The 25163-nt window shown below is 47.6% G+C and overlaps 1 protein-coding gene across 1 annotated transcript in view; it reads left to right on the top strand.

The window, feature by feature from the left end:
• The first annotated feature begins 1252 nt into the window (after positions 1-1252).
• Positions 1253-25163, top strand: part of GABRB1 (gamma-aminobutyric acid type A receptor subunit beta1) — an 81159-nt gene continuing 57248 nt past the window's right edge. The window contains 1 exon segment of the mRNA XM_054383295.1: positions 1253-1347. Within this exon segment, the coding sequence (XP_054239270.1) occupies positions 1253-1347 (95 nt within the window).

The following is a 25163-nucleotide window of genomic DNA, read 5'->3' as shown; positions in this document are numbered from 1 at the left end:
ACCCATCTGGATGTGTTCCTGTGAGACCTGTGCTAGATCCTATGCTCCTGCTCTGGCAGGGGGGTTGGACTCGATGATCTCTGGAGGTCCCTTTCAACCCCTAACATCCTGTGATTCTATGGCACTCTCCCTTCAGATATTGCTAAGCATTACTGAGACCCCCTTCAAATCTCTTCTGCTCCTGGCTAAGCAAGCCGGAGCTTTCTCAGCCTTTTCTTTGTAAGGTAGAAGTTCCAGTCCCCAGATCCCTGTCCCGATCTGCCCTGACAGTCGCTTGTTTTCCCCGGCCCCGCCGCCGGCACCTGCTGCCACCCTCACCCTCACCGCGGCTGGGTCCAGTCAGGTCCGGTGCGGTGCGGTACGGATCGGTGCGGAGGCGCCGCACGGGGGTCGCGGCGGGCAGAGGTGTGCCCCGGAGCCGCCGCTCCCCGCTCCACGCATGCGTTGCGCTGTCGGGAATTGTTGCTTCGCTCCGCACCAAGTTACATACCGTCCGGGGCTCTTCCCCCGTGAAGGCAGCGGTGGGGCTGCTATGTGTGGAGCGGCAGGAGCGAGGTGGGGCGGCCCGCGGGCACTGGTACTGCCGCTGGTGCTGGCCGTGGCGTGCGCGGCGCGCAGGTGAGCGCCACCGGGACACGCAAAGGAGGCGGGCGTGGAGCCGCCCTGCCGCTTCCCTAACCCACTTGTGCTCCTTCCCGCAGCGCCAGCAACATGCCCTACGGGAAGGAGACCGTAGAGCGGCTGCTCCAGGGCTACGATATCCGCCTACGGCCCGACTTCAGCGGTGAGGCGTCCGCGCTCCCCCGACCCGAGCCCAGTCTCCCGGACGCCCCTAATCCCGTTAACGCCGCTTCCCGCTTCCCCCGCAGGTCCGCCCGTGGATGTAGGCATGCGGATAGAGATCGCCAGCATCGATGTGGTCTCCGAAGTCAACACGGTGAGTGACCGGCGGGCCGTTCCGGACTCCGCCGCCGCCGCCACCTCCCTGCTGCTCCCGGCCGGAGCCGGGGAGCGCCCCCCCGCCTCATGGCGCCGCCTGCTGGCCGCGCCGGGGAACTCCACGCCGCCCCGCTCCGCAGGTGCGGAGTCCGCCAGCGCCGCGGCGGGGCCAGCTCGGACCCCACGGGCAGCACCGACCCCTCGGGGTCCGGCTGCAGGGGAGACTGCCTCCGAGATACGGCACATGCGATAAAATAGCCGGGCGCATCCTGTTGCTAGGAAAAGTTGTTTGCGTTTTTGAGGTAGCGTTTGCATGCCCGCAGTGGCACCCCAGAGGTGCTCCCTTGCCTTGATCAAAATGCCTGCACAGTCAGAAACGGTGGAACTGCTGGAGCTGCAGCGGCAGATGTGCGTTTTTTCTCGTTAAATGACTTAGAGAAGAGACACCACTTTGCAAGCTGGTGGCATTAGTTAAAAGGTGAAAAAAGAAAAAGGGAAAGCTCCTAGAAAACACTCCTGGTAGAAAGGACAGGACCTTGCCTGTCCTCCTGTCAGAAACTAAAGTCTCATAGCTACAGGTGTAAAACATAGAGCATTTTACTTGGGTGCTGCTGCTGGAAGGAATGCTAGTAGACCAGCAGACTTAAGGAGCAAAAATCTGTCTGTGTAGTTCTTGCCTCATTTGGCAGCCTTTTTCTCCCAAGAAAATGAAAAATCAGTTACATGTTTGAATGTCTTACAAAATCATGTTGGATTAGTGTGCACTGTGAGCATTTTGCTCTCACTCAGTTTTCTCCTGTTTGGGCTCATATCAAAATCTAGTTAAAAGAAGCTAGAAACCTTACATTGCCATCCTGATCAGCAGTTTATTTCACTCCAAATAAGGTGATAGTTGCCCATCCAAAGTAATTTGATCAAAGTCTGGGGACATTTTTTCCCCGGTATGTTAGTCAATACTTGTCATGAAAACATTCTCTTCAGAATTTGTTTCATATTCATACTTAGTTTTCCTGTTGTTTGTTATATATACACAGTTCCTGTTTGTCTGTTAGATTTGCTGATAAATACAACTTGCCAGAAGGGTAGCAAAGGAGGGTTCTCAGGTTGGGTTTGGAATAGCAGGCTCTTCAGCGTGTTACCACAGAGAGACAGAATGTTGCCGAGGTGCTGCCTGCCTAGCCGAGGTGCTGCCTGCCTAGCCGAGGTGCTGCCTGCCTAGCCGAGGTGCTGCCTGCCTAGCCGAGGTGCTGCCTGCCTAGCCGAGGTGCTCCCTGCCTAGCCGAGGTGCTGCCTGCCTAGCCGAGGTGCTCCCTGCCTAGCTGAGGTGCTTCACTCAGTTGATGAATCAAGACCTGCACAGCCTTGAAGTCAACCTTTCTGTTATTTCCCCTGACTACTCACTCCTCATTTGTTCAGCTCTTTAAGCTGCATTGTTGTATAGCTGCTTGGTGCTTTACTAACGTGGTAGTGAGCTGCCTTCTACAGAAGGATTAATTGAAGCCCTCATTCTCATAACTCTCCCATTTAGCATCAGATGTGTTGTTATGTATTGATTTTTGCAGGTAATGAGCTGAAGAGCTTTTCATACATCCAACTAGCAGGACAAAGCAGAATGTCAAAGTCCTGCTCACTGCTGCCTGGTTCTAACCATACTTTCTCCCTGGTGCACTATGAGATAAGTTTTTAATGTGTGTTTCTGTCAGGTTTTCACATCCTTGCTATAGTGACTGCCAGCATTCTCTTCCAAAGGCACAAGGTGGCCCATCATTTTGCCTGGGTTAATGACAGTCCACCTAACTTTGACCCATGACAGTTCCTTTATCAGACATGTACATAAATACAAAGGGTTCATTAAGAACCATGCTATGACTAAATCCTGCTGTGATGTGAGCTGTCTGGCTTACTCTGATACCTTTAGGTGTTGCTTGTACACAAAAAAGAAACATGGATAGCATGATTCATGGTAACTACTGTCTAGCTTCAGGGCAATCAAACAAATAAGTTATTGCTGTATCTACTAGAAAACAGTCAACATGAGCTGCCAGTGTGCACTTGCATCCCACAAAGCCAACCAGATCCTGGGCTGCATCAAGAGAAGTGTGGCCAGCAGATCAAAAGAGGTGATTCTCCCCCTCTCGTGGGACCCCACCTGGAGCACTGTGTCCAGTTCTGGAGGCCCTACTACAAGAAAGATCTGGAGGTGCTGGAAGGTGTCCAGAGAAGGGCCATGAGGATGGTCGAGGGCTGGAGCTCCTCTGCTATGAGGACAGGCTGAGAGAGTTGGGATTGCTCAGTCTGGAGAGGAGAAGACCCCAAGGAGACCTTCTTGTGGTCTTCCAGTATCTTAAGGGGGCTACAAGAAAGCTGGGGAGGGACTTTTTAGGGTGTCAGGTAGGGATAGGACTGGGGGGAATGGATCCCAGCTAGAGGAGGAGAGACTTAGATTAGATATTAGAAAGAAGTTCTTCCCCACGAGAGTGGTGAGACACTGGAACAGGATGCCCAAATAGGTGGTGAAAGCCTCATCCCTGGAGGTTTTTGCAGCCAGGCTGGATGTGGCTGTAAGCAACCTGATCTGGTATGAGGTGTCCCTGCCCATGGCAGGGGGGTTGGAACTAGGTGATCCTTGAGGTCCCTTCCAACCCTGACAATTCTGTGATTCTGTGAATATGTAACTGGATTCTGTTAAAAAACATTTCAAAAATTTAAAAATGCACATGAGATAATTTTCTCTAATTGTATTTCCTGCTGAGCAAGTGGTCAGACCTTAATAATAGGGAAAAGATAACTGTCTGTGGTTCTGAAGGTTTGAAAACCATTCCACATGAACCATTATAAAGCAGCTCAAAGAGACACTAAAAAGGAGGGGGCAAAAATATCAAAGGCCATTATTTGATCCTGGGAACACTGTTCCTGACCTGCCATCATGAACTTACACTGATGGTGATGATATGGTTTGTATGATAGCAGATTGAGGAGCAAAAAGAGGGTAAAGAAAATGTGGGATGAATGTATAATTCTTCAGCTTCTGTACACCCAAAGTCACTTTGACTCAAGGCTTTTAACATTTATCTCAAGCCACAAATCCTGCAGAGGAGCAGGAGTGTTGTCTACCACTCAAAAGTCACTACCTGGGTCTCAAGATTTCTTCTTAAGTGATCTGTCTTTTGTGCTGTCAGCATCCCAACCTGTTGGATAATGACTTTTTGCCCTGGAAAGAATTTAATTTAGCTTAAATCATTCACTTTTTCTGTCCTTTGGGGAAAACTGAGAAATAAATAAGCCAGCTGCACAGATATATTTTTTTCTTCATCCACACAATACCACTCTCTCACATCCCGTCTCAAACCTTCTAACCTAAGAAACTAGACACAGAGACAGCTGTTATCTCGCAGTGCATCTTTGACACCATGACCCAGCTGAATGGTGTGCTTGAAGAACAGAGTGGACCTGCATGCTGGATGTCATCTTTGATCCCTCGACCTGCCTTGTCAGACATCCTTTTCTACAACACTTACTTAGCTTTCCCTGGAATCAATACAGTATTTCTCTCTCTCTTTTTTTTTTTTTTTTTATTGCTATAGGGCTGCTCCCAGGCCCACTGCTGAAACACGGGCTTGCATCAGTAATTGGATCCAAGAGAAATTGCATTTTCTAATGTTCTAGAAGTTTGCAGATGTATACTTTAGAAGCTTAAGAACAGTTCTCTGCAGGGTTGCCTGTATTAATGCATTTTACTTTCACAGTCTCACAGTCTCACAGTATATCAGAGGTTGGAAGGGACCTCAAGAGATCATCAGGTCCAACCCCCCTGCCAGAGCAGGATCTTTTAGGGTAGTCTGCACAGGAAGGCATCCAGGTGGGTTTGGAAAGTCTCCAGAGAAGGAGACTCCACAGCCCCCCTGGGCAGCCTGTTCCAGGGCTCTGTCACCCTCACCATAAAGAAGTTTCTCCTCCTGTTGAGCTGAAATCTTCTCTGTTCAAGTTTGAACCCATTGTTCCTTGTCTTATCACTGTGCACCACCAAAAAGAGCCTGGCCCCCTCCCCTTGACACCCACCCCTCAGCTATTGATAGACATTGATCAGATCCCCTCTCAGCCTTCTCTTCTCCAGACTAAACAGCCCCAGGGCTCTCAGTCTCTCTTCACAGGGGAGATGCTCAAGTCCCCTAAGCATCCTCCTGGCTCTCCCTTGGATTCTCTCCAGCAGGTCTCTGTCTCTCTTGAACTGGGGAGCCCCAAACTGGACACAGGATTGCAGCTGTGGTCTCAGCAGGGCAGAGTAGAGAGGCAGAAGAACTTCCCTAGCCCTGCTTGATACACCCTTCCTGATACATCCCAGGATGCCATTGGCTCATTACCTGCCCATCTCTCTGATGCTCTTTGCATCAGAGCAACTAAATCTCTTTCTTTTTTTTTTTTTTTTAATTTTGTATTCTTCAGTCTGGTGGTTCCTGAAGAACTAAAAAGTCAAACTCCTTCAGCTCAGCCAGTGAGGCAACAGAAGTGCCCAGGGTAGCCATGGTGATAAAAAGTGGTCCTTGATCTAAAGATATTTACCTCAACATGTTCATGCAGATTAAACTGAATCTTAAAAAAGATAAAAAGCTCAATAACCATGAATGAAAATTTGCTTAGCTGTAGTGCAGAAGAGCAAAGAATTCTGGAGGAGCATGAAGGACATACAAAAGCACTTCAATATTACTAAGAATGTTCAGCAACTTAATGTAGTTTGTTTTTTTTTTTCCCCAGCAAATATGGTGGAGAAAAAAATGAAGTAAAGGTCAGACCATTTCATCACTGTCTATTGCAAACAAGAGTAATTACATTAAAGAGTGAAATGTGAACTGAATATAGAAAGAGGCAGCTTGAGGTTAAATGCCTGGGTCACTGTTCCTGGATGTTTTGTTGGGTTATTTGTCATCTGGCTGCATGAATAAGTCATTCTTCCACAAAATCAACAAGCAGGCAAAGAGGACAATGCCATAACTTCAATGTTGTTTCATATGATCCAGAAGCTGCATCTATCTTACTTTGTCAAAAGGTAAACCATCCTGAGAGCAGCTTCAGCCCTGATGCAAGCTGGATACCAAAATTTCTTAGAAGCCAGACAGGCATCATATGTCCCTGGTTTCAAGATCAAAGCAAACTGCCTGTGAGCATCCTTCATAGAAAAATTGTGATTGTTTTATCTAATGTTAAACTCAGTTTCCCCCACGAGGGCAACAGTCCTGGTTCCTTCAGCTCATTCTCTTTCTAGCCATTGCCAGTGGCTTACCCTCACTTTCCATCTCTTCTCAAGAGTGGATGAGCTCAGCTCTGACCTGTGTGCTCCATCTGTTAGCTCAGATCACAGAATCACAGAAACATTCAGGTTGGAACAGACCCTCAGGATCACCAAGTCCAACACAGAACCCTACTCTACAAGGTTCACCCCTAAGCCATAGCCCCAAGCACCACATCCAAACCACCCTGAAACACATCCAGGCTTGGTGACTCAACCACCTCCCTGGGCAGCACATTCCAATCCCTGACCACTCTTGATGGGAAAATTTTTTTTCCTACTGTCCAGTCTAAACCTACCCAGTCACAGCCTGAGGCCATTCCCTCTTGTCCTGTCACTAATTACCTGTGAGAAGAGACCAGCACCAACCTCTCTACAATGTCCTTTCAGGTAGTTGTAGACAGCAATGAGGTCTCCCCTCAGCCTCCTCCTCATTTCCTAACTAACCATCCCCAGCTCCTTCAGTCTCTCTTCATCAGATTTCTTCTCCAGGCCCTTCACAGCTTCTTTGCCCTCCTCTGCCCTGGCTCCAGCACCTCCACATCTCTCTTGCATTGAGGTGCCCAAAACTGAGCACAATAGTCGAGGTTTGGCCTCCCCAGAGCTGAGTCCCAGGGGACAATCCCTCCCTGCTCCTGCTGGACACAGCGTTTCTAATACATTTGCCACCACAGGGCACATCCTGGCACATCTGAGGGGTGGGTGTCAAGTGGAGGGGGCCAGGCTCTTTTTGGTGGTGCACAGTAATAAGACAAGGAACAAGAGGTACAAGCTTGAACATAGAAGATTTTAGCTCAACAGGAGGAGAAACTTCTTTCCAGTGAGGGTGACAGAGCCCTGGAACAGGCTGCCCAGGGGGGTAGTGGAGTCTCCTTCTCTGGAGACTTTCCAAACCCACCTGGCTGCATTCCTGTGCAGACTACCCTAAGTGATGCTGCTCTGGCAGGGGGGTTGGACCTGATGATTTCTTGAGGTCCTTTCCAACCTCTGACATACTGTGAGACTATGTGATACTGTAACACTGCCTGTAACTCTGGCACTGCTCCAAAAAGCATACTAAAATGAAATTATTTCCACCCCAAAAGCTAAATTACTGCAAATACCTTCACAAGGAAGTCAGTAGTAGCAATCACTGAGTAATCTAGCAGAAGAACAGCAGATAATGCAGTTTGTTGAGTTGTTTCTTTAAGCAACAGCTCTGTGCTAAGATTTACATAGGCTGGAGAAGGTAAATCAGATTTCTTGCCTATCAGCCTTCACAGTGACCTTTCAAGATTAAAAGGCTGCTTTTGGCCAAAAGCAGGGTCATGTTGAGGTCTGCTCCATCTTTTGCTGGGGCAAATCTTTAATGATTTGCCTTGTGTCATGAGCAAAGGAGAGGTAAATTAAAAGGCATCTTCTAGAAAGCTGCATTCTTACATTCTCAGTGCTGGAGCCAGTGCAAAGGAGGGCAAGGCAGCTGCGAAGGGTCTGGAGAATAAATCTTATAAGGAGTGAGGGGTCTGGAGCACAGCCCTATGAGGAGAGGCTGAGGGAGCTGGGGGTGTTTAGCCTGGAGGAGAGGAGGCTCAGAGGAGACCTCATTGCTCTCTACAACTACCTGAAGGGAGGTTGTAGCCAGGTGGGGGTTGGTCTCTTCTCCCAGGCAAGCAGTGACAGAAGGAGAGGACACAGTCTCAAGCTGCGCCAGGGGAGGTTTGGGCTGGATATTATAAAGAAATTCTTCCCAGAAAGAGAGATTTGCCATTGAAATGTGCTGCCCAGGGAGGTGGTGGAGTCACCATTCCTGGAAATGTTTAAAATAAGACTGGCTGAGGCACTTCTGACATGGTTTAGTTGATCAGATGGTGTTCGGTGATAGGTTGGACTTGATGATCTTGAAGGTCTTTTCCAATCTGGTTAATTCTGTGATTCTGTGATTCTGAGTGACTGAGCTTGCTGGGGATGGTTAGTTAGGAAAAAGAGGAGGAGACTGAGGAGACTACAACTACCTGAAAGGACATTGTGGAGAGGTTGGTGCTGGTCTCTTCTCACAGGTGATTAGTGATAGAACAAGAGGGAAAAGCCTCAAGCTGTGACTGGGTAGGTTTAGACTGGACAGTAGGAAAAAATTTTTTGCATCAAGAGTGATCAGGGATTGGAATGTGCTGCCCAGGGAGGTGGTGGAGTCCCCAAGCCTGGATGTGTTTCAGGGTGGTTTGGATGTGGTGCTTGGGGCTATGGCTTAGGGGTGAACCTTGTAGAGTAGGGTTCTCAGTTGGACTTGGTGATCCTGAGGGGCTTTTCCAACCTGAATGTTTCTCTGATTCTCTGGTAGACATCCACCTAGAACGAGCTTGAGTCGTAAGGTTTGAAATGCTCATGGGTAGAGTGTGTAGTTTCAAAGCAGAGATTAATGATTTCAGACTGCCAGACTTAATTAAAGGCTGGAATAAATGTTCTCTGTTAAAATTCATCAATCCATGTGGCTGAGATTGAAGAACTTCAGTCATGTCTGTTTTAATTGCCTGAAGAAAGAACTGAAGGGAGGGCAGAGTTAAAACCGTTGAAAGAGATACCTGGTGTCTAAATATTATTCAAGATTTTAATCATGTTAAGAGAGGAGTGGAATTAATTCTGCAGCATATTTTTAACCTGAAGAGACTCTCATGTGTAGCTGAAGTAACATGAGTAGCAGTCAGCTACAGCTAGGTAGCTTCATGCTTGTGTATCTTAGGAACTTCGAGGCAGTACAACTTCCCACAAAGCAGTGAAGGCTCAAGTCCCATCCAAAGGGATTAGATGCTGATAGTCTCATTGGTTTCAGGGAGTGTGCTCATGGATAAAATTCTTCATACCAGTAAAAGTGAGTGCATATCAGCTCTGCCAGCTCAACAGTTTACTCAGCAGTTTGCAGCAGCAATCCAGCTCCTGAAGAACACCAGCTTTAAACCTTTGTTTCCTTGTAATTTTCTCCATCATTACTCTTCAGCATGAGAGAAGCCTGAAATGATAGACTCCCTTAGGAAAAGTCCCTCTGCAGCCTTCCTATGGGATCCCTTCAGGTATTGGAAGGCAGCTCTAAGGTCCCTGTAGAGTCCTCTCTTCTCCAGGCTGCAGAACCCCAGCTACCTCAGCCTATCCTCATAGCAGAGGTGTTCCAACCCTTGGATCCACCAAGTATCAGTTCCAAGGGTGCTCAGCCCAGCTCAGAAGTGCTCACCCCACACTGTCCTTTGGTTAGATTGCACTGAAATCAGTGAGGATACGTCAGTAATGAATCACAGGATCAGAGAATATACCTGGTTGGAAGAGACCTTGAAGCTCACCCAGTCCAACCTTCCACCCAGTACTGAAGGGTCAACACTAAACCATGTCCCTAAGCACCAGGTCCACACACAGCTTGAACTCCTCCAGGGGTGGCAACTCCACCATTGCCCTGGGCAGACCATTCTGACCTTATTCAAGCTGATTAGACTTCACTGCAGTAATTGCATTTTCTTGCAGAAACACTGCCTGTAACATTTCAGCAACTCAAGACAAACTCAACTGTCCTGAACGCACACAGACACAGAGACATCAAGCAAACGCTGTTCAAAATGCTTAACTTCCACGCTGAAGCTTCTCAGAAGATCTCAATAGCAAAATGCAAACAAATGAAAATGAGCAAGTGAGGGGAAAAAAAAAAAACCACCAAGGAGCCTGTTATCTTCCCAGGAATATATTCTCTGTCATTTCAGATTCTTGGCTTATTGACAACTTGGTTTTCCTTGCAGCTTTTTTTTTTTTTTTTTTTTTTTTTTTTACAATTTTCTTGCTGCTATCCTAAACTAACATCTAAATGTTGGTAGCAGAAGCTGTCAGTCTTCCTGACAGTAATCTGAGATCACAGTCTCCTTAGTCTGCACTCAAGCAGCTCCAGTGGAAACAAAAGGAACGTGATTACATCTTCTATTACTCACCCCCACAGCTTGCATTGGCAGAATGATATCCAAGCTTTAAAAGGCAGAAGAGAGAATCTCTTCTGTTCTCTGTAGCTGTCAGTTTTTGTATGTAGATGCTTTTGGGGCATACATACTTTTTGGAGCATACATACTTTTTGGGGCATATAGACTTTTTGTCTCTCTATACTTTAGCATTTGTATATTTGTCTTTAAATGAAGAAATCAGAATAGATCCACAACAGGAGCTTCGAATTTTGTGCTGAAATTGGGCAAGTACGTGGGTGGTAACGCTGCTTCCTCCTGGTGATGATGACAGTCATTGTAGATACATAGAATGGGTTGGGTTGGAAAGGACCTTAAAGATATCCAGCTCCAACCCCTTGCCATGGGCAGGGACACCTTCCACCAGCCCAGGTTGCTCAAGGCCTCATCCAGCCTGGCCTTGAACACCTCCAGGGAGGGGACATCCACAACCTCTCTGGGCAAACTGTTCCAGTGTCTCCCCAGCCTCACTGTAAAGAATTTCTTCCTATTCCCCAGTCTAAATCTGCCCTCCTCAAGCTTCAGTCCATTCCCTCTCATCCTATCCCTACAAGTCCTTGTGAAAAGTCCTTTCCCAGGGCAGGAGAACAACGCTGCAAGGGTAGGTCCTGATTCCAAAGAAAGCCTTGGGATAGGCTCAGAAGGTGTTTTGAAAGCCAGTGCAGAAACCTTAGGTTTCCCTCTGTTCAGCAGAAGATAAGTGCCTACAGCAATTTTGTGTTGCATTATAGAAGAAGTCTGGAAGGAGAGATCCTTGATGGAACCAGAGAGTCAATTTCTAGTCCTCACATTGGTATTTTTCCTCTTTTCTGCCTGATTGTGGACACACAGCAATTCCTCTAGCCCTCAGTTCCTCCTCTGCTTCCTACCTTACAGGCATATAATGAGAATTGTGTACATTATATGAGTGTCCATTTGGACAGTGGGCAAGTTTCTGTCCACTCAGGTAGAAAGAAAAGGCTCAGAGCCTGCAGCTGAAAAAAGAATGCATCCCCTGTGAGCAGTAATTACCACACAGCACTGTGGCTTATGACCCAGCTAGTCTGTTCCTACCTCTCTACAACAGTATTCCTGCAGTACTGACAGGAATTTATTTCTTACTTACCTAGTGAGAACTCCCAAGACAGCCCAAGATGTTGCATGGTAATTAGGTTTTCCTCAGTGGGATTGCTGAGTGGCACTTTGTGATATGTCAAGAGGCAACTGTGAATTTAACTTGAGTCAGCAGAGCAGACTTTTGCACAGTACAGCAGGGCTCCAGCTGAACTTACTGTGAATGTAAGAACAAAGGGAAATCTGTGACTACCTCACAGTATCCTGCATCCTCTGTCAGCATCAGCTTCTGGCTTGACTTGGGAAAACTTTCTGTATTCGTTGTTTATTTAGGGTACATATTCACTTCAGCATTTAAGAACATGTTGTTTGCAGAATGGATTCACAGGAGAAGACAATAATGATACTCATTTGTCAGAAGGAGCAGGCACAACACAAAACATTTCCTGTTTGCTCTCTGATGCCACTAAATTCCTGTTTCTTGTGAGCAGCAGCCTGAGTACTCTGTAAACAGGCTATTTAATCTCATAGAATCACAGAATTGTTAGGGTTGGAAGGGACCTCAAGGCTCATCCAGTTCCAACCCTCCTGCCGTGGGCAGGGACACCTCACACTACAGCAGGTTGCTCACAGCCACATCCAGCCTGGCTGCAAAAACCTCCAGGGATGAGGCTTCCACCACCTCCCTGGGCAACCTGTGCCAGTGTCTCACCACCCTCATGGGGAAAAACTTCTTCCTAACATCCAATCCGAATCTACCCACTTCTAGCTTTGCTCTGTTCCCCCTAGTCCTATCATTACCCTAAAAGTCCCTCCCCAGATCATTATTTGCTGAGTTTTTGGGATGTGACAGCATTCACCAAGCAGAGGGATCTGCTGATCATCAAAGGGCTGGGCAGACGTTGAGGCTCCATCCCTGGAGGTGTTTGCAGCCAGGCTGGATGAGGCTCTGGCCAGCCTGATGCAGTGTGAGGTGTCCCTGCCCATGGCAGGGGGGTTGGAAGTAGACGATCCTTGTGGTCCCTTCCAACCCTGACTGATTCTATGATCTATCCCTTCATGCTTGTGTTGTCTCAGAGGTAACTTGTGCAAGCATTGGTACATTCCATCCCATCCATAAGTGATCCTTTTGATCCCTCAAGGATACTCAACAGCTTGCAACATTGGGCTGTAAACAGCTGTTGGACAACACTCAACTAAGGGAAGAACAGTAAATTATTCACACTAAATCCCTCTGAGATAACTTGATCACACAAGATTCTTTGCTGGCATCAGTTATTTCTCATCAAGCTCCTAGCTACTGTGGCTGAGGCAAGTTTTGAATTTAAGATCCAGGATCAGTCCTTTCCTTTTCTTAGCCCACTTCACGTATTTGTGTCATGAAAATCTGCTAAAAAAGAAAAAAAAAACAAAAGTGGTTTCAGGTAAACGTCTTAGAGCTTGCAAATGTCCTGTATTAAAAAGAGGTGTTTGGGTTCTTTTGTTTTGTTTAAATCACATGAACCAATCAACTGCAGCTTTGAAAGCCAACAAAAGCCTTAAATAAAATTTTATGACTCTGGTTGGGGAAAAATAAATAAATACATGCCTTGAATAAAGAGAAAAGAGGTAAAAAAAAAAAAAACAAACAACAACAAAAAAGGAAATTATTAGAGGCTGAGAATTTATATTCTGAGTTTTAGTTGGGTGCTTGAATTGTAATCCCCTCAGCTTCATTGTGTTCACACTGCCAAGAATTCCTCCAATGTAGTAGATGAGAATTGCTCTGATCTATTACCCTTTGGTTGCCAACAGTAATTCTGTTAATTCCAAGATCTAATGACATTTCCTGGTGCTGCCATGGTGTTTTATGGCATCTTTGGAATGAGATGGGAATGCTCAGTGCTGTGTCCTTCTAAACAAACTAGATTTAGAGCCTCCTTCTCCGCTCTTTCCACTTGGATTTGTGAGACCAAATCTGAAGAGCAGTGCTTTGCAGTGGCACCTCTGACTGGCACCTGCACTCCTGAATTACATGGTCTACACCAGCCATGGAGAATGTGAGATGTCCAAGGCTGTAAGCTACTCATCAAGCTAATACTCTTCCAGGCTTGTATTTTCCCATCAAGCAGGATAACCTGAAGATACCAGTCTCAGTCTGGAAGCAGGGAAGCTGGATCTTGCAGCACTATGCCCAAAAGAATTAGTCCAGACTCAGCAGGGGTCAGTAATTTGGGCTTGGCATCCACAAATTGAGCTGTACCATTTCCCTTTCAGAACAGACATGGGTCAGAAGCAGTTTAGGTTGCCTCTACCAAGACCTGCACTGAAAGCCACACATGCATCAAGTTAAAGAATTAAAGCCTGTGGTCAGCTCACGAACCTAAACTAGCCAGACAGGTGGGAATGGTTTGAAGCTGAGGGAGAGTAGGTTTAGGCTGGATCTTGGGAAGAAATTCTTCAGTACAAAGGTGGTGAGACTCTGGAACAGGCTGCCCAGGAAGGTTGTGGTTGCCTCCTGCCTGGGGGTGTCCAAGGCCAGGCTGGATGAGCAGCCAAGTCTAGTTGAGAGGTGTCCCTCCTCATGGTGGGGAGGTTGGAGTGGGTGATCCCTTCCAACCTTAGCCATTCTATGTCATGTTCCCAGCTCTGAATGCTCCTGGTGAGGCTTCCAAGCCAGACATTTTCCACAGAAGAGGACGGTGCAGTACTGCTTCCCTTTCACTTGTCTGTGGACTTGAGCAGTCATGCTAAATGCAGTCTCCTTGCTCTAGAGCAACTGATTCCAGGACTTCTTCAAGAAGTCCTTTTTCTTCTGAAAAAAGAATTATCCTGGTGCAGGGCTACAGAAGCTGTTTTGAGTAAGAACACATGAGAGGAAACATATCTGAGGTCCAGCCCTAGCCCAGTAAATGTCTAATGCTAAATACACACCTCTGTCAGACAAAAATGTTTGCCTATACAGATCCAGTGAGAATTCTTTCTCCCAAGAGTTAAGCAGAAACCCAGTTAAGTTACAAAGCAGGAATGTATGAAGAGTCCTTTGTTTTACCTTGGCCAAGGAACAAGGGCTGAGGTGAGGCTTCTTCCTACATCTCAAAATCTATGTAGGTCTGTGCAAGAGCCTCTATTACTAATTTTCAGTAGACAGCACTTACAGCACATTTTCAGCAGAGGAAAGTGGTTTTGGTTTTTTTTTTTAGGAGAAGCAATCTGTTATTCCTCAGGAATCTCTACACTGAAGTTGTAAAACCTCCTCAGGAGCAGCAGCCTGCTAAGAAGATTGATTGGAAAGCTGAAATCCCTCTGTACCAAATGTGCACAGACAGACTGGTTTGCAGGAGACAGATTTCTTAATCTAAAGTCCCTTCTCAAGCCAAAGTGCTAAAATCTGCCAGCAGTAGCTGCAAGGATTGGAAACAGGAATGTGTCTGGCAATAAATAATTTGTTGCCTTTCTCCAGTCTTGTACCAGAAGATTCATCATCAAAATACACAACATCTGTAATTCTGACTGCAACAATACACCCAGCAACTCTGCATGAGCTGTGAATTTAGTGGGAATTGCAGGCTGGAGCACATGCAGCATCCTTCTCCTTTCTGGAAAGCAGCAAATCAGTAGCTCCAACCAGAGCAGGGTTCCTTAGGGAATGCATCACCAAATGATTCCCAGATGCTAGTGCAGTGGATGGGAACAGAGCAGTTGCTCCCTGCTGGCTTGCAGTTTTCAGACAGCACAGGTTGAAACAAAGTTCTGAGGTCTACAGTCAGCAATGGTGAAGGCACAAGAAGAATAAGCAACTGCCTGGAGCACTGGAACAGGCTGCCCAGAGAGGTTGGGGAGACCTTCAAAACCCACCTGGATGCATTCCTGTGTGGACTACCCAAAATGAGCCTGCTTTGGCAGGGGGGTTCACAGGATGTCAGGGGTTGGAAGGGACCCAAAGAGATCATCGAGTCCAACCCTCCTGCCAGAGCAGGACCATAGAATCCAGCTCAGGTCACACAGGAAAGCATCCAGGCAGGCCTTGAAGGTCTCTAGACGAGGAGACTCCACACAGCCTCTCTGGGGAGCCTGTGCCAGTGCTCTGTGCCCCTCACAGGGAAGTTCCTCCTTGTGTTGAGGTGGAACCTCCTGTGCTGCAGCTTACATCCATTGCTCCTTGTCCTATCCCAGGGTGCAACTGAGCAGAGCCTGTCCCCTCCCTCTTGACCCCCAGTCCTCAGATATTTATAAACATTTATTAAATCCCCTCTCAGTCTTCTCTTCTCCAGACTAACCAGCCCCAGGTCCCTCAGCCTCTCCTCATCAGGCAGTGCTCCAGCCCCCTAATCATCCTTGCAGCCCTCCACTGGACCTTCTCCAGCAGGTCCCTGTCCCTCCTAAACTGGGGAGCCCAAAACTGAATGCTCATGCTCAAGATGAGGTCTCACCAAGGCAGAGTAGAGGGGGAGGAGAACCTTCCTGGATCTGCTGGACACACTCCTCTGAATGCACCCCAGGATCCCATTGGCCTTCTTAGCCACAAGGGCACATTGCTGACCCATGGATGACTTGTTATCCACCAGGACTCCCAGGTCCCTGTCCACAGGGCTGCTCTCCAGCAGATCACTTCCCAACCTGTACTGCTGCAGTTGACTCTTCCTTCCCAGGGCTGGACTCGATGATCTCTTGAGGTCCCTTCCAACCTCTAATATATTGTGATACTGTGATACCTAAATTAAGCAAGTGCTGGTCACAGCAACTGGGAGTAAGCAGAGGAGGGAAATCCTCTAGGTCTCCCAGCAGCGACCCCAGCTCTGCTCCAGGGTTCAGGCTGCCTCCTCAAGGCAGCTCATTCAGGTGCCCCCTCTGCACACCCCTCTGGATGCAAGTGCCTCTTGCAACACACACCAGGCTGTGTGCTGCTTGCCAGTGCTAATGCTGAAGGAAAAAGCTGCAGAGGTGAAGCTGCCTTGTGGGCAGCATGGTGGGAGGGAGAGGCAGCTGGCCATCTTCTCCTTACCTTCCTCCAGACAATGAGGAAAGGGCTGGGTCAGCAAGGGAAGCAGCAGCTGAAACAAACCTGAGTACACAGAGCCAGGAGAGGAAGCTCATTCAGCCTCTGCTGCCAGCCCCTGCAGGTAGCTGATGCCTAACACAGCTGGAGCTGTGAAACAGAATGTTGTCAAAGCCAGTAACTTATTTTATCTTCATCCTCAAGGCAGCAAGATTTTGTTGTGCTTGCATGGATATGAAACCTGCAGCCAACTCAACACGTGGGCAGATGCAAAGCAGCTCAAGATGCATCTTCCCTGGACTGCTCACAGCAGAAGGCTACAGCTCTTGACAAGGCAGGCTTTGCCACAAGGAGAAGCTGTTTGCTACCACTGAACATGTCCCTCAGGATTACCAGGATGTGACTATGCTCTGCTGAATCCATAAGGATCAAGAAGCAGCTACATATCAAAAATGCTTAAGTCTCCTCTGCTTGTATTTCCCTATAACCCACCCTTGAACTCCAGAGGTCCTTCTTACTGACTGGTTTTGGCTGTGAAGGAACAAGAAGCCTGTACAAATGCTCTCTAAAGCATCTCAGAAGAATCACTTCTGAGAAGGTTTCAAGGGAACCAAGAGCCTGAAAGGATCCTGCCATCTGTGATCCCAGGAAGGCAGCATCTCCCCCTACAGGGTTAGGCTTGGTTTCAAACAAAGAATTTGCTAGTTTGAGGGTTTGGTTTGGGTTTTTTTTCACATAAGCTCTTTTATATTTTTCTGCTACCTGACAAAAACTGCACAGATGATGGAAGTGATTGGTGTGGTCAGTAGGTCGAGAGAGGTTCTCCTCCCCCTCAACTCCGCCCTGGTGAGGCGAGACCTGGGATATTGTGTCCAGGTCTGGGTGCCTCAGTTCAAGAAGGGCCTCAGGGAACTGCTTGAGAGAGTCCAGCACAGAGCCATGAAAATGATGAAGGGAGTGGAACATCTTCATTATGAGGAGAGCCTGAGGGAGCTGAGGGCTCTGTAGCTTGGAGAGGAGGAGACTGAGAGGTGACCTCATTGCTGTTGATAAAGATGTGCAGGGTGAGTGCCCAGAGGCTGGAGCCAGGCTCTGCTGGGTGATGCCCAATGACAGCACAAGGGGCACTGGTGGAAGCTGAGGCATTAGGAAGTTGCATGGAAACAAGAGGAAAAGTTTTTTCCCTGTGAGGGTGACAGAACACTTGAACAGGCTTCCCAGGGGGGTTGTGGAGTCTCTCTCTCTGGAGGTACTCAAAACCCACCTGGATGCATTCCTGTGTGCTCTGGCAGGGGGGTTGGACTGGATGAGCTTTCAAGGTCCCTTCCAGCTCCTGTGAAATGATGAAGGTCCAAGCTGCATAAACTACACACCACCTGTAAGCCTTGGTTGTGTTCTGCCAAGGTGGAAATTTTCAGGCCACAGCACAACCACCATGTGTTAAGAATCTGGTCTCCAAATCAGGAATCCAAGCTCCTTTGTAGTGTCATTAGAGAAAGACACATCTGCCCAGCATCTTATTGATCCGTTCATCCCCATTCTAAGCTGTCTGACAAAAGTGTGATTAAAGGTTCTGCTGCTGCTGTAAGTGAAATGCCAGTTCACAACATAAGAAGTGATGTAGTAAAGGGAGAGGGAGAAAATGAAAACAAGGATCAACAATAAAACATTTCAACAAGCCAGGGTAATTGATTCAGTCTCACATGGGTTTTTTCCCTCACTCCCAGGTTAAAGCAACATCAGGAAAGACTATTTGGAGATCCTCTCCAGTTCCATGTTTGGCTTCTGCGAATAGAATGACACAAACACACTGATGTGCATTTTTAAACACCCACCCACGTGCAGAGTGGTCTCTGTTACATAAGAGTATAAAGCAATTAAAGCTTTTTGGAAGGAGAGTGTTTTGTGCTGCTGCTAATTTCATGCCTCCTTGTGCACATCAATAAAGCATCACTCAAGCTCTCTCTCTGGTGTTCATCTCAATGTGATTTAAATGGCCACCACAAGCTTTAGAAAAGCTACTGTAAAAAACAGGAGTGGTATAAAGGGGGTGCCTGGGAACAACCTCCAGGGGCTTTTCCTCCTGTGTGCCAATGCTGACTCTCCCTAGCATTACTACAGGGAGTGCAAGAGGATTGTTACCAAGCAAATCATTCTCAGTAGGCATCAATTCATTACAGCATCACAGAGCCTGCTTAGGATTTCAGGGTACTGTGGCTTCTGAGTTCATAAACATTGCACCCCAGATCCCCAGCCCTCCCCCCGTGTTGAACATTGCAATTCATTGCTCAACAGGAGCTGGCAGTCTGCACTTGCAGCCCAGAGAGCAAATCGTACCCTGGGCTGCAGCGAGAGAAGTGTGGCCAGCAGGGTGAGGGAGGTGATTCTGCCCCTGCCCTCCACTCTGGTGAGACCCCATCTGGAGGACTGTGTCCACTTCTGGAGACCCTGCTACAAGAAAGATCTGGAGGTGCTGGAACATGTCCAGAGAAGGGCCACAAGGATGATCAGACAGGTGGAGCTGCTCTCCTATGAGGACAGACTGAAAGTGGGGCTGTTCAGTCTGGAGAAGAGAAGGCTCTGAGGTGACCTTCTTGTGGCCTTCCAGTATCTGAAGGGGGCTACAAGAAAGCTAGGGAGGGACTTTTTAGGTTGTCAGGGTAGGTTTAAACTGGACAGTAGGAAACATTTTTCTCCCAGCAAGAGTGGTCAGGGATTGGAATGTGCTGCCCAGGAAGGTGGTGGAGTCCCCAAGCCTGGATGTGTTTAAAAGTGGTTTGGTTGTGGTGCTTGGAGCTGTGGTTTAGGGGTAGACCTTGTAGAGCAGGGTTATTGGTTGGGCTTGGTGATCCTGAGGGTCTTTTCCAACCTGAATGTTTCTGTGATTCTGTGATAATCAGTTCAGAGTAAGTAAGTTCAACATTGCAAGGCTTCACTTGGTGAGCAGCACCTGCAGCCCCCTCCTCTGGCTCCTGAAACACTTCCTTTCTCTCCATCATTGCTGCTCCCCCCTCTACCTTCTTTTCCTGCCATGCCCTCCTGATTTTTGTGCTGTGATTTCCCCTCCTGCCAGACAGCTTGGCAGCTTGCTTCCTTTGCTCCTGGCTTGCTGGCCAATATGCTGAGCAGCACAGTGTGCCTCCAACCAGCTGGCCACTTTCATCTGCCACATAATGTGCATAACCTAGCATAGATAGATAAGATTTATTAAATGTTTAACTGGAAATCAGACATTAATCTATTAACCAAGGCTCTGCTGTTTGGGTCTGTTTCCAGAATGAGTGCTCTGCTCACAGTTCTGGCCAAGTGCTTGACCTGAAATCATTCTGATTATTAAGCTGATCCCCTGTCCTAGGCACTCTGAGCAAGCAAAGGGCAAGGGAGAAGGTACCAGAGAAACCACAGACATCTTGACATAGAGGAAAACCCCCTGTGCAAGACATCAATCAAATGGGAGGTGGAAGCTCTGCCTCAAAATCTTATCTAAATCACAAGATTTAATATTTGACTGAAGCAACAAGTGAGGCAAAAGAAATCTGTATTAGTCCAGCCACCATTGTCCCAGCTATGTGATGTAGAACACAAGTGGTGTTGGTGACAATTTACCACCAGCCATGGCCAGCTTGAAAACCAGAGTGTCACAGTAAAGGGGGCTGAAGAAATTCTCTCTGAGAAGTTTTCCACAGCTGGAAGCAGTCATAGGAGAGAATAAAGACATTGGGGGGTGGACTGAACCTCAAAACCAAGGCTTCAGCTGAGGATGGCCCTGAAGCTTTGGTAACAGAAGCTGATTTATGTCATGGAGATGTCTGTGTGCATTTAGGATGCTTTAGGTGTTACTATAAGCTTTTAAGACTGGGATGTTAGGAATTAGCATGGATAGATATTGGGGTAATTGTAAAATAAAATAAGACGTACTCCCAAAATGTTACCTTTCTTCCTGCCTCTCAACATAATCTCAGAGAAGCCTAAGAAGCTCTCACACTCCATTTCTTTGGATGCTCCAAGGCAGAGCTAGTGGTGCTAGCAGTACCAAACATTTAGCTGTTATGTTCTTAGAAACTGTTAGTGGCTGGTTCCCTGTAAGATCATAGAATCATGGAATGGTCTGGGTTGGAAGGGACCTCCAAAGCTCATCCAGTCCAACCCCCTCTGCAGTCAGCAGGGACATCCTCAACTAGATCAGGCTGCCCAGAGCCCTCTCCAGCCTCACCTTGAGTATCTCCAGGGATGGGGCCTCAACCACCTCCCTGGGCAACCTGTTGCATTGTTCCACCACCCTCATGGTGCAGAACTTGTTCCTAACATCCAATCTGAATGTGCTCTTCTCTAGTTTGAAGCCATTGCTCCTCATCCTATCACTGCAGGCCTTTGCAAACAGTCTCTCCCCACCCTTCAGGTACTGCAAGGTCATTATTAGGTCGGTATTAGGTCCTGAAGCCACTGATGCACCTTGCATCCTCAGTGTTAGAACATCTTCCCTTACTAAGTGAAATCCACCTGACTGTATTTTAAGCCCACCATGCCTTGACTTAAGGCACTGAAGTCAGCAGCAGCCTTTCATGCATTGCAGGAGTGGTAGCACAACCTCTGTGTCCTCTCCACACTGTGTTGAACAGGAGACCTTGCAGGTTGTCTCTCTCTTTGCACCTCCCACTACAGCATATGTCATGTGTTCTTTCTGCAACAGCTTGACACTAGTTCACATTCCTCTTGTGAGCCATGAATCCTTTTGTTCAGAGCTGTCATCTATTCCCTCTCCTGTGTTTGCATATTCCTGTTGGATATAGACAGGAATCTGAGCGTTTCCTTAACTGAATCTCACTTTTTTTTTTCCAGACTGTTTCTTGAGTTTTATCAAGATCCTGACACACAGACAAGACAGCTAAAGGAAGAAGACAGAGCAAAAAAAAAAAAATCACTTTCCCTGAAGTGAGATAATCACATTGTCAGGGTACTTAGCTACTCATTTTTCTACTCAAGTAAAACAGAACCAAACACGCTCAAAGGCAACATACTCTGGATAATCCCATTGGTTCACAGTTACACAGAGGTTGGAAGGGATCTCCAGAGATCATCAGGTCCAAGCCCCCTGCCAGAGCAGCATCACTTAGGGTAGAATGCATCCAGGTGGGTTTGGAAAGTCTCCAGAAAAGGAGACTCCACAACCCCCCTGGGCAGCCTGTTCCAGGACTCTGTCACCCTCAGGAAAAAGTTTTTCCTCATGTTGAGCTGAAATCTTCTGTGTTCTACTTTGAACCCATTGTTCCTTGTCTTATTACTGTGAACCACCCAAAAGAGCCTGGCCCCCTCCCCTTGACACCCACCCCTCACATATTGATAGACATTGATCAGTCTTCTCTTCTCAAGACTAAACAGGGGGTGGAGTCTCCTTCTCTGGAGACTTTCCAAACCCACCTGGATGCATTCCTGTGCAGACTACCCTAAGTGATCCTGCTCTGGCAGGGGGGTTGGACCTGATGATCTCTGGAGGTCCCTTCCAACCTCTGATATACTGTGAGACTGTGAAAGTTGCAGCTGAGTCACCTCTTGCAACAGAAGATGGAGAGCAGCATGGGAATCAACACTGAGCCTTGTCCATTCCTTCCCCCAGTCTGTGCAAGAAAGGAGCAGAGTTGAGTCCTAGCTCCCACAAACACTGCTCCATCTTTCAATCCAAGCAGAGTGGTCCCTTCTGTAAAGAGCTAATCCACAGCTTTTGCCTTGCTGTGCAAGTAAGTAGGGCAAGAAGGAGCTGGGCTGCCATGATTTAATGCCTGCCAAGGACACTGCTGCTCAGAAGATACATTCTGCAGTGCTACCCAGTGCAGAATTGGTAGAGCCCAACTGTGGTGGATCCATGACGTCCGTGGATGGATAAAAGACAGCTCTGGGAAGTTGCTAGGTAACAGTGTCTTGTCCTCAGCAGTGGTGAGGATCTGTTCTGATCATGCAGAGTCATCAGGATGCTTAGGGGACTTGAGCCTCTCCCCTATGAAAAGAGACTGAGAGCCCTGGGGCTGTTTAGTCTGGAGAAGAGAAGGCTGAGAGGGGATCTGATCAATGTCTATCAATAGCTGAGGGGTGGGTGTCAAGGGGAGGGGGCCAGGCTCTTTTCAGTGGTTCACAGTGATAAGCCAAGGAACAATGGGTTCAAACTTGAACAGAGAAGATTTCAGCTCAACATGAGGAGAAACTTCTTTCCAGTGAGGGTGACAGAGCCCTGGAACAGGCTGCCCAGGGGGGTTGTGGAGTCTCCTTCTCTGGAGACTTTCCAAAGCCACCTGGATGCATTCCTGTGCAGACTACCCTAAGTGATGCTGCTCTGGCAGGGGGTTTGGACATGATGATCTCTGGAGGTCCCTTCCAACCTCTGATACACTGTGAGACTGTGCAGCACTGCAGCCTAATGTCCTTACCCCAAATTTCTGTGTGTACAGATTTTTTTTCTTTTTTTTTTTTGACTAAAACCAGATCTGAGCTGATCTCCCTTAATTTACAGAATGGGTCCTTTGCCAGCTGGCTGATAGCCTGCCTGATCCATCACTCTCGCACCAAACAGAGCTCTTTGTGTTTCTGGGAAATCACAGCCTGTTTCTCAATGCCTTTTCTTACTGAAAGGCCAGTGAGGAAGTTTTACAGCAGACAGCTCAGCCCTCTGCCCAACTTGACATGAGATATAATACTGCAGGCAGCATCAGCTCCTGACATAAGCATTGTGGCAGCAGATGCAGGAAAGTGACTTTGAACTTTCTGGACCATCTGAGAAAGGACTGACTCAAGAACAGGGCTTACAGAAGACCTCAAACAGCCTAGGGGTAGGGGGGTGTGTGGAAATTAAAAATAAAATATTACGGTAGCACCAAACTAAATCCATAGAATCATAGAATTGTCAGAGTTAGAAGGGACCTCAAGGATCATCCAGTTCCAACCCCCCTGCCATGGGCAGGGACACCTCACACTGCATCAGGTTGCTCACAGCCACATCCAGCCTGGCTGCAAACACCTCCAGGGATGAGGCTTCCACCACCTCCCTGGGCAACCTGTTCCAGTGTCTCACCACCCTCACAGGGAAGAACTTCTTCCTAATATGCAATCAATCTCCCCAGTTCTGGTTTTGCTCCATTCCCCCCAGTCCTGTCACTACCTGTCACCCTAAAAAGTCCCTCCCCAGCTTTCTTGTAGCCCCCTTCAGATACTGGAAGGCCACAAGAAGGTCTCCTCAGAGCCTTCTCTTCTCCAGACTGAACAACCCCAACTCTCTCAGTCTCTCCTCACAGGAGAGTAGCTCCAGCCCTCTGCTAATCCTCATGACCCTTCTCTGGACACCTTCCAGCACACCCATAACTTTCTTGTAGCAGGATCTCCAGAACTGGAACAACTAAAAGGCAAATTCCCCACAGCCCACCCTAAATAATAAGAAACATCTGCTGCAGACATAGCATCACTGGGATTTGTATGATTGACTGTGACAGCCAAGGAACCCTGACAGTGACAGTGGCTGTTCTTGGGCTTGGGGTTTTTGTTCCAAACATGTTAAACAGGAAATGAAGTAGAAGGCAATGGCACATCAGACAAAACCATAGTATTTCCTTAACATTTTTGTTAAGTTTAACTTTTCAGGCATAAAATGGATTCAGGAACTGACTAGCCCCTTCCCCCCTGCAAATTTCCTTTTCAGTGCAGTTCACAGGCTCACAGGATGTTAGGGGTTGGAAGGGACCTCTGGAGATCGTCAAGTCCAATCTCCCTGCCAGAGAATCTAGTGCAGGTGGCACAGGAACACATCCAGACAGGACCTGAAAGTCTCCAGAGAAGGAGACTCCACAACCTCTCTGGGCAGCCTGTTCCAGAGCTCCATCACCCTCACAGTAAAGTTTCTCCTCATGCTGAGGTGAAATCTTCTATGTTCAAGTTTGACCCTGTTGTTCCTTGTCTTATTACTCTGCACCACCCAAAAGAGCCTGGCCCCCTCCACTTGACACCCACTCCTCACATATTGATAGACATTGATCAGATCCCCTCTCAGTCTTCCCAGTGCAACCCTGCAGTGAATGTCTCTGCTGCTAAACTTTTGAGACAGAGTCTTCATAAAGTGCCAAAGTGGAGGGGAGGAGACAAGTCCTACACCCAGAGGTTTCCCTGAGAAGTTCAATGAACAAAACCACTTGCAAAATAAGGCTGCCAGGTTTTCCAGCTCTTTCTAAAGAATGCATGCTTCCCATGGCAACTTCCCTTGCTTAGGACAGCTCTGGTGCCAGCTCAGAGTCCCCAGAGCAGGTCACACTCTTGTGCATTTGCTGGCATTTCTCATTGCCCAGCTTGCTGTGATAGGAAGGAAAAACTTATATGGATTATTACTCTTCATGAGATGTTTCTGCTTCATCCTCTCTCCTCTAAAATTGTTGCTGGTTCACACATTAACACTAATTGCAGTAGCAGCAGAGGTATCAGCTGTGGAAAACCAATTCTCTGCAATCACCAAGTCCCAAAGCATTCAGAGCCTTTATAGGGTAATAAGGCAGAAAGCAGCTAATGCAGCATGCAGTGTGCTAGCAGGATGTGTGGAGCAGTACAGCTTAGACAAACCCATTCAAACCTAACTCACCTTTTGGCTGATGATCTCTGTAAGCAGCTCCATCTACTGCACAAACATCTATAGGTGAAGGAGGGTTATGGTGAGTCAGAAAGGACACATTCCCCTCAGCAGACATTGGGGCTGCACTAACTTCCAGGATTTAAACCAGTTTAAACTGGCAAACTTCTAATAGCCAACTGTATCCTGGGCTGCATCAAGAGGAGTGTGGTCAGCAGGGTGAGGGAGGTGATTCTCCCCCTCTACTCCACTCTGGTGAGACCCCACCTGGAGCACTGAGTCCACTTCTGGAGCCCCTACTACAAGAAAGATCTGGAGGTGATGGAACATGTCCAGAAAAGGGCCATG

Source organism: Indicator indicator, chromosome 8 (assembly GCF_027791375.1).
Source record: "Indicator indicator isolate 239-I01 chromosome 8, UM_Iind_1.1, whole genome shotgun sequence".
NCBI classification, from domain to species: Eukaryota; Metazoa; Chordata; class Aves; order Piciformes; family Indicatoridae; genus Indicator; species Indicator indicator.
Note: the sequence above shows the minus strand (reverse complement) of the source record. Positions and strands in the feature narration are given on the sequence as shown.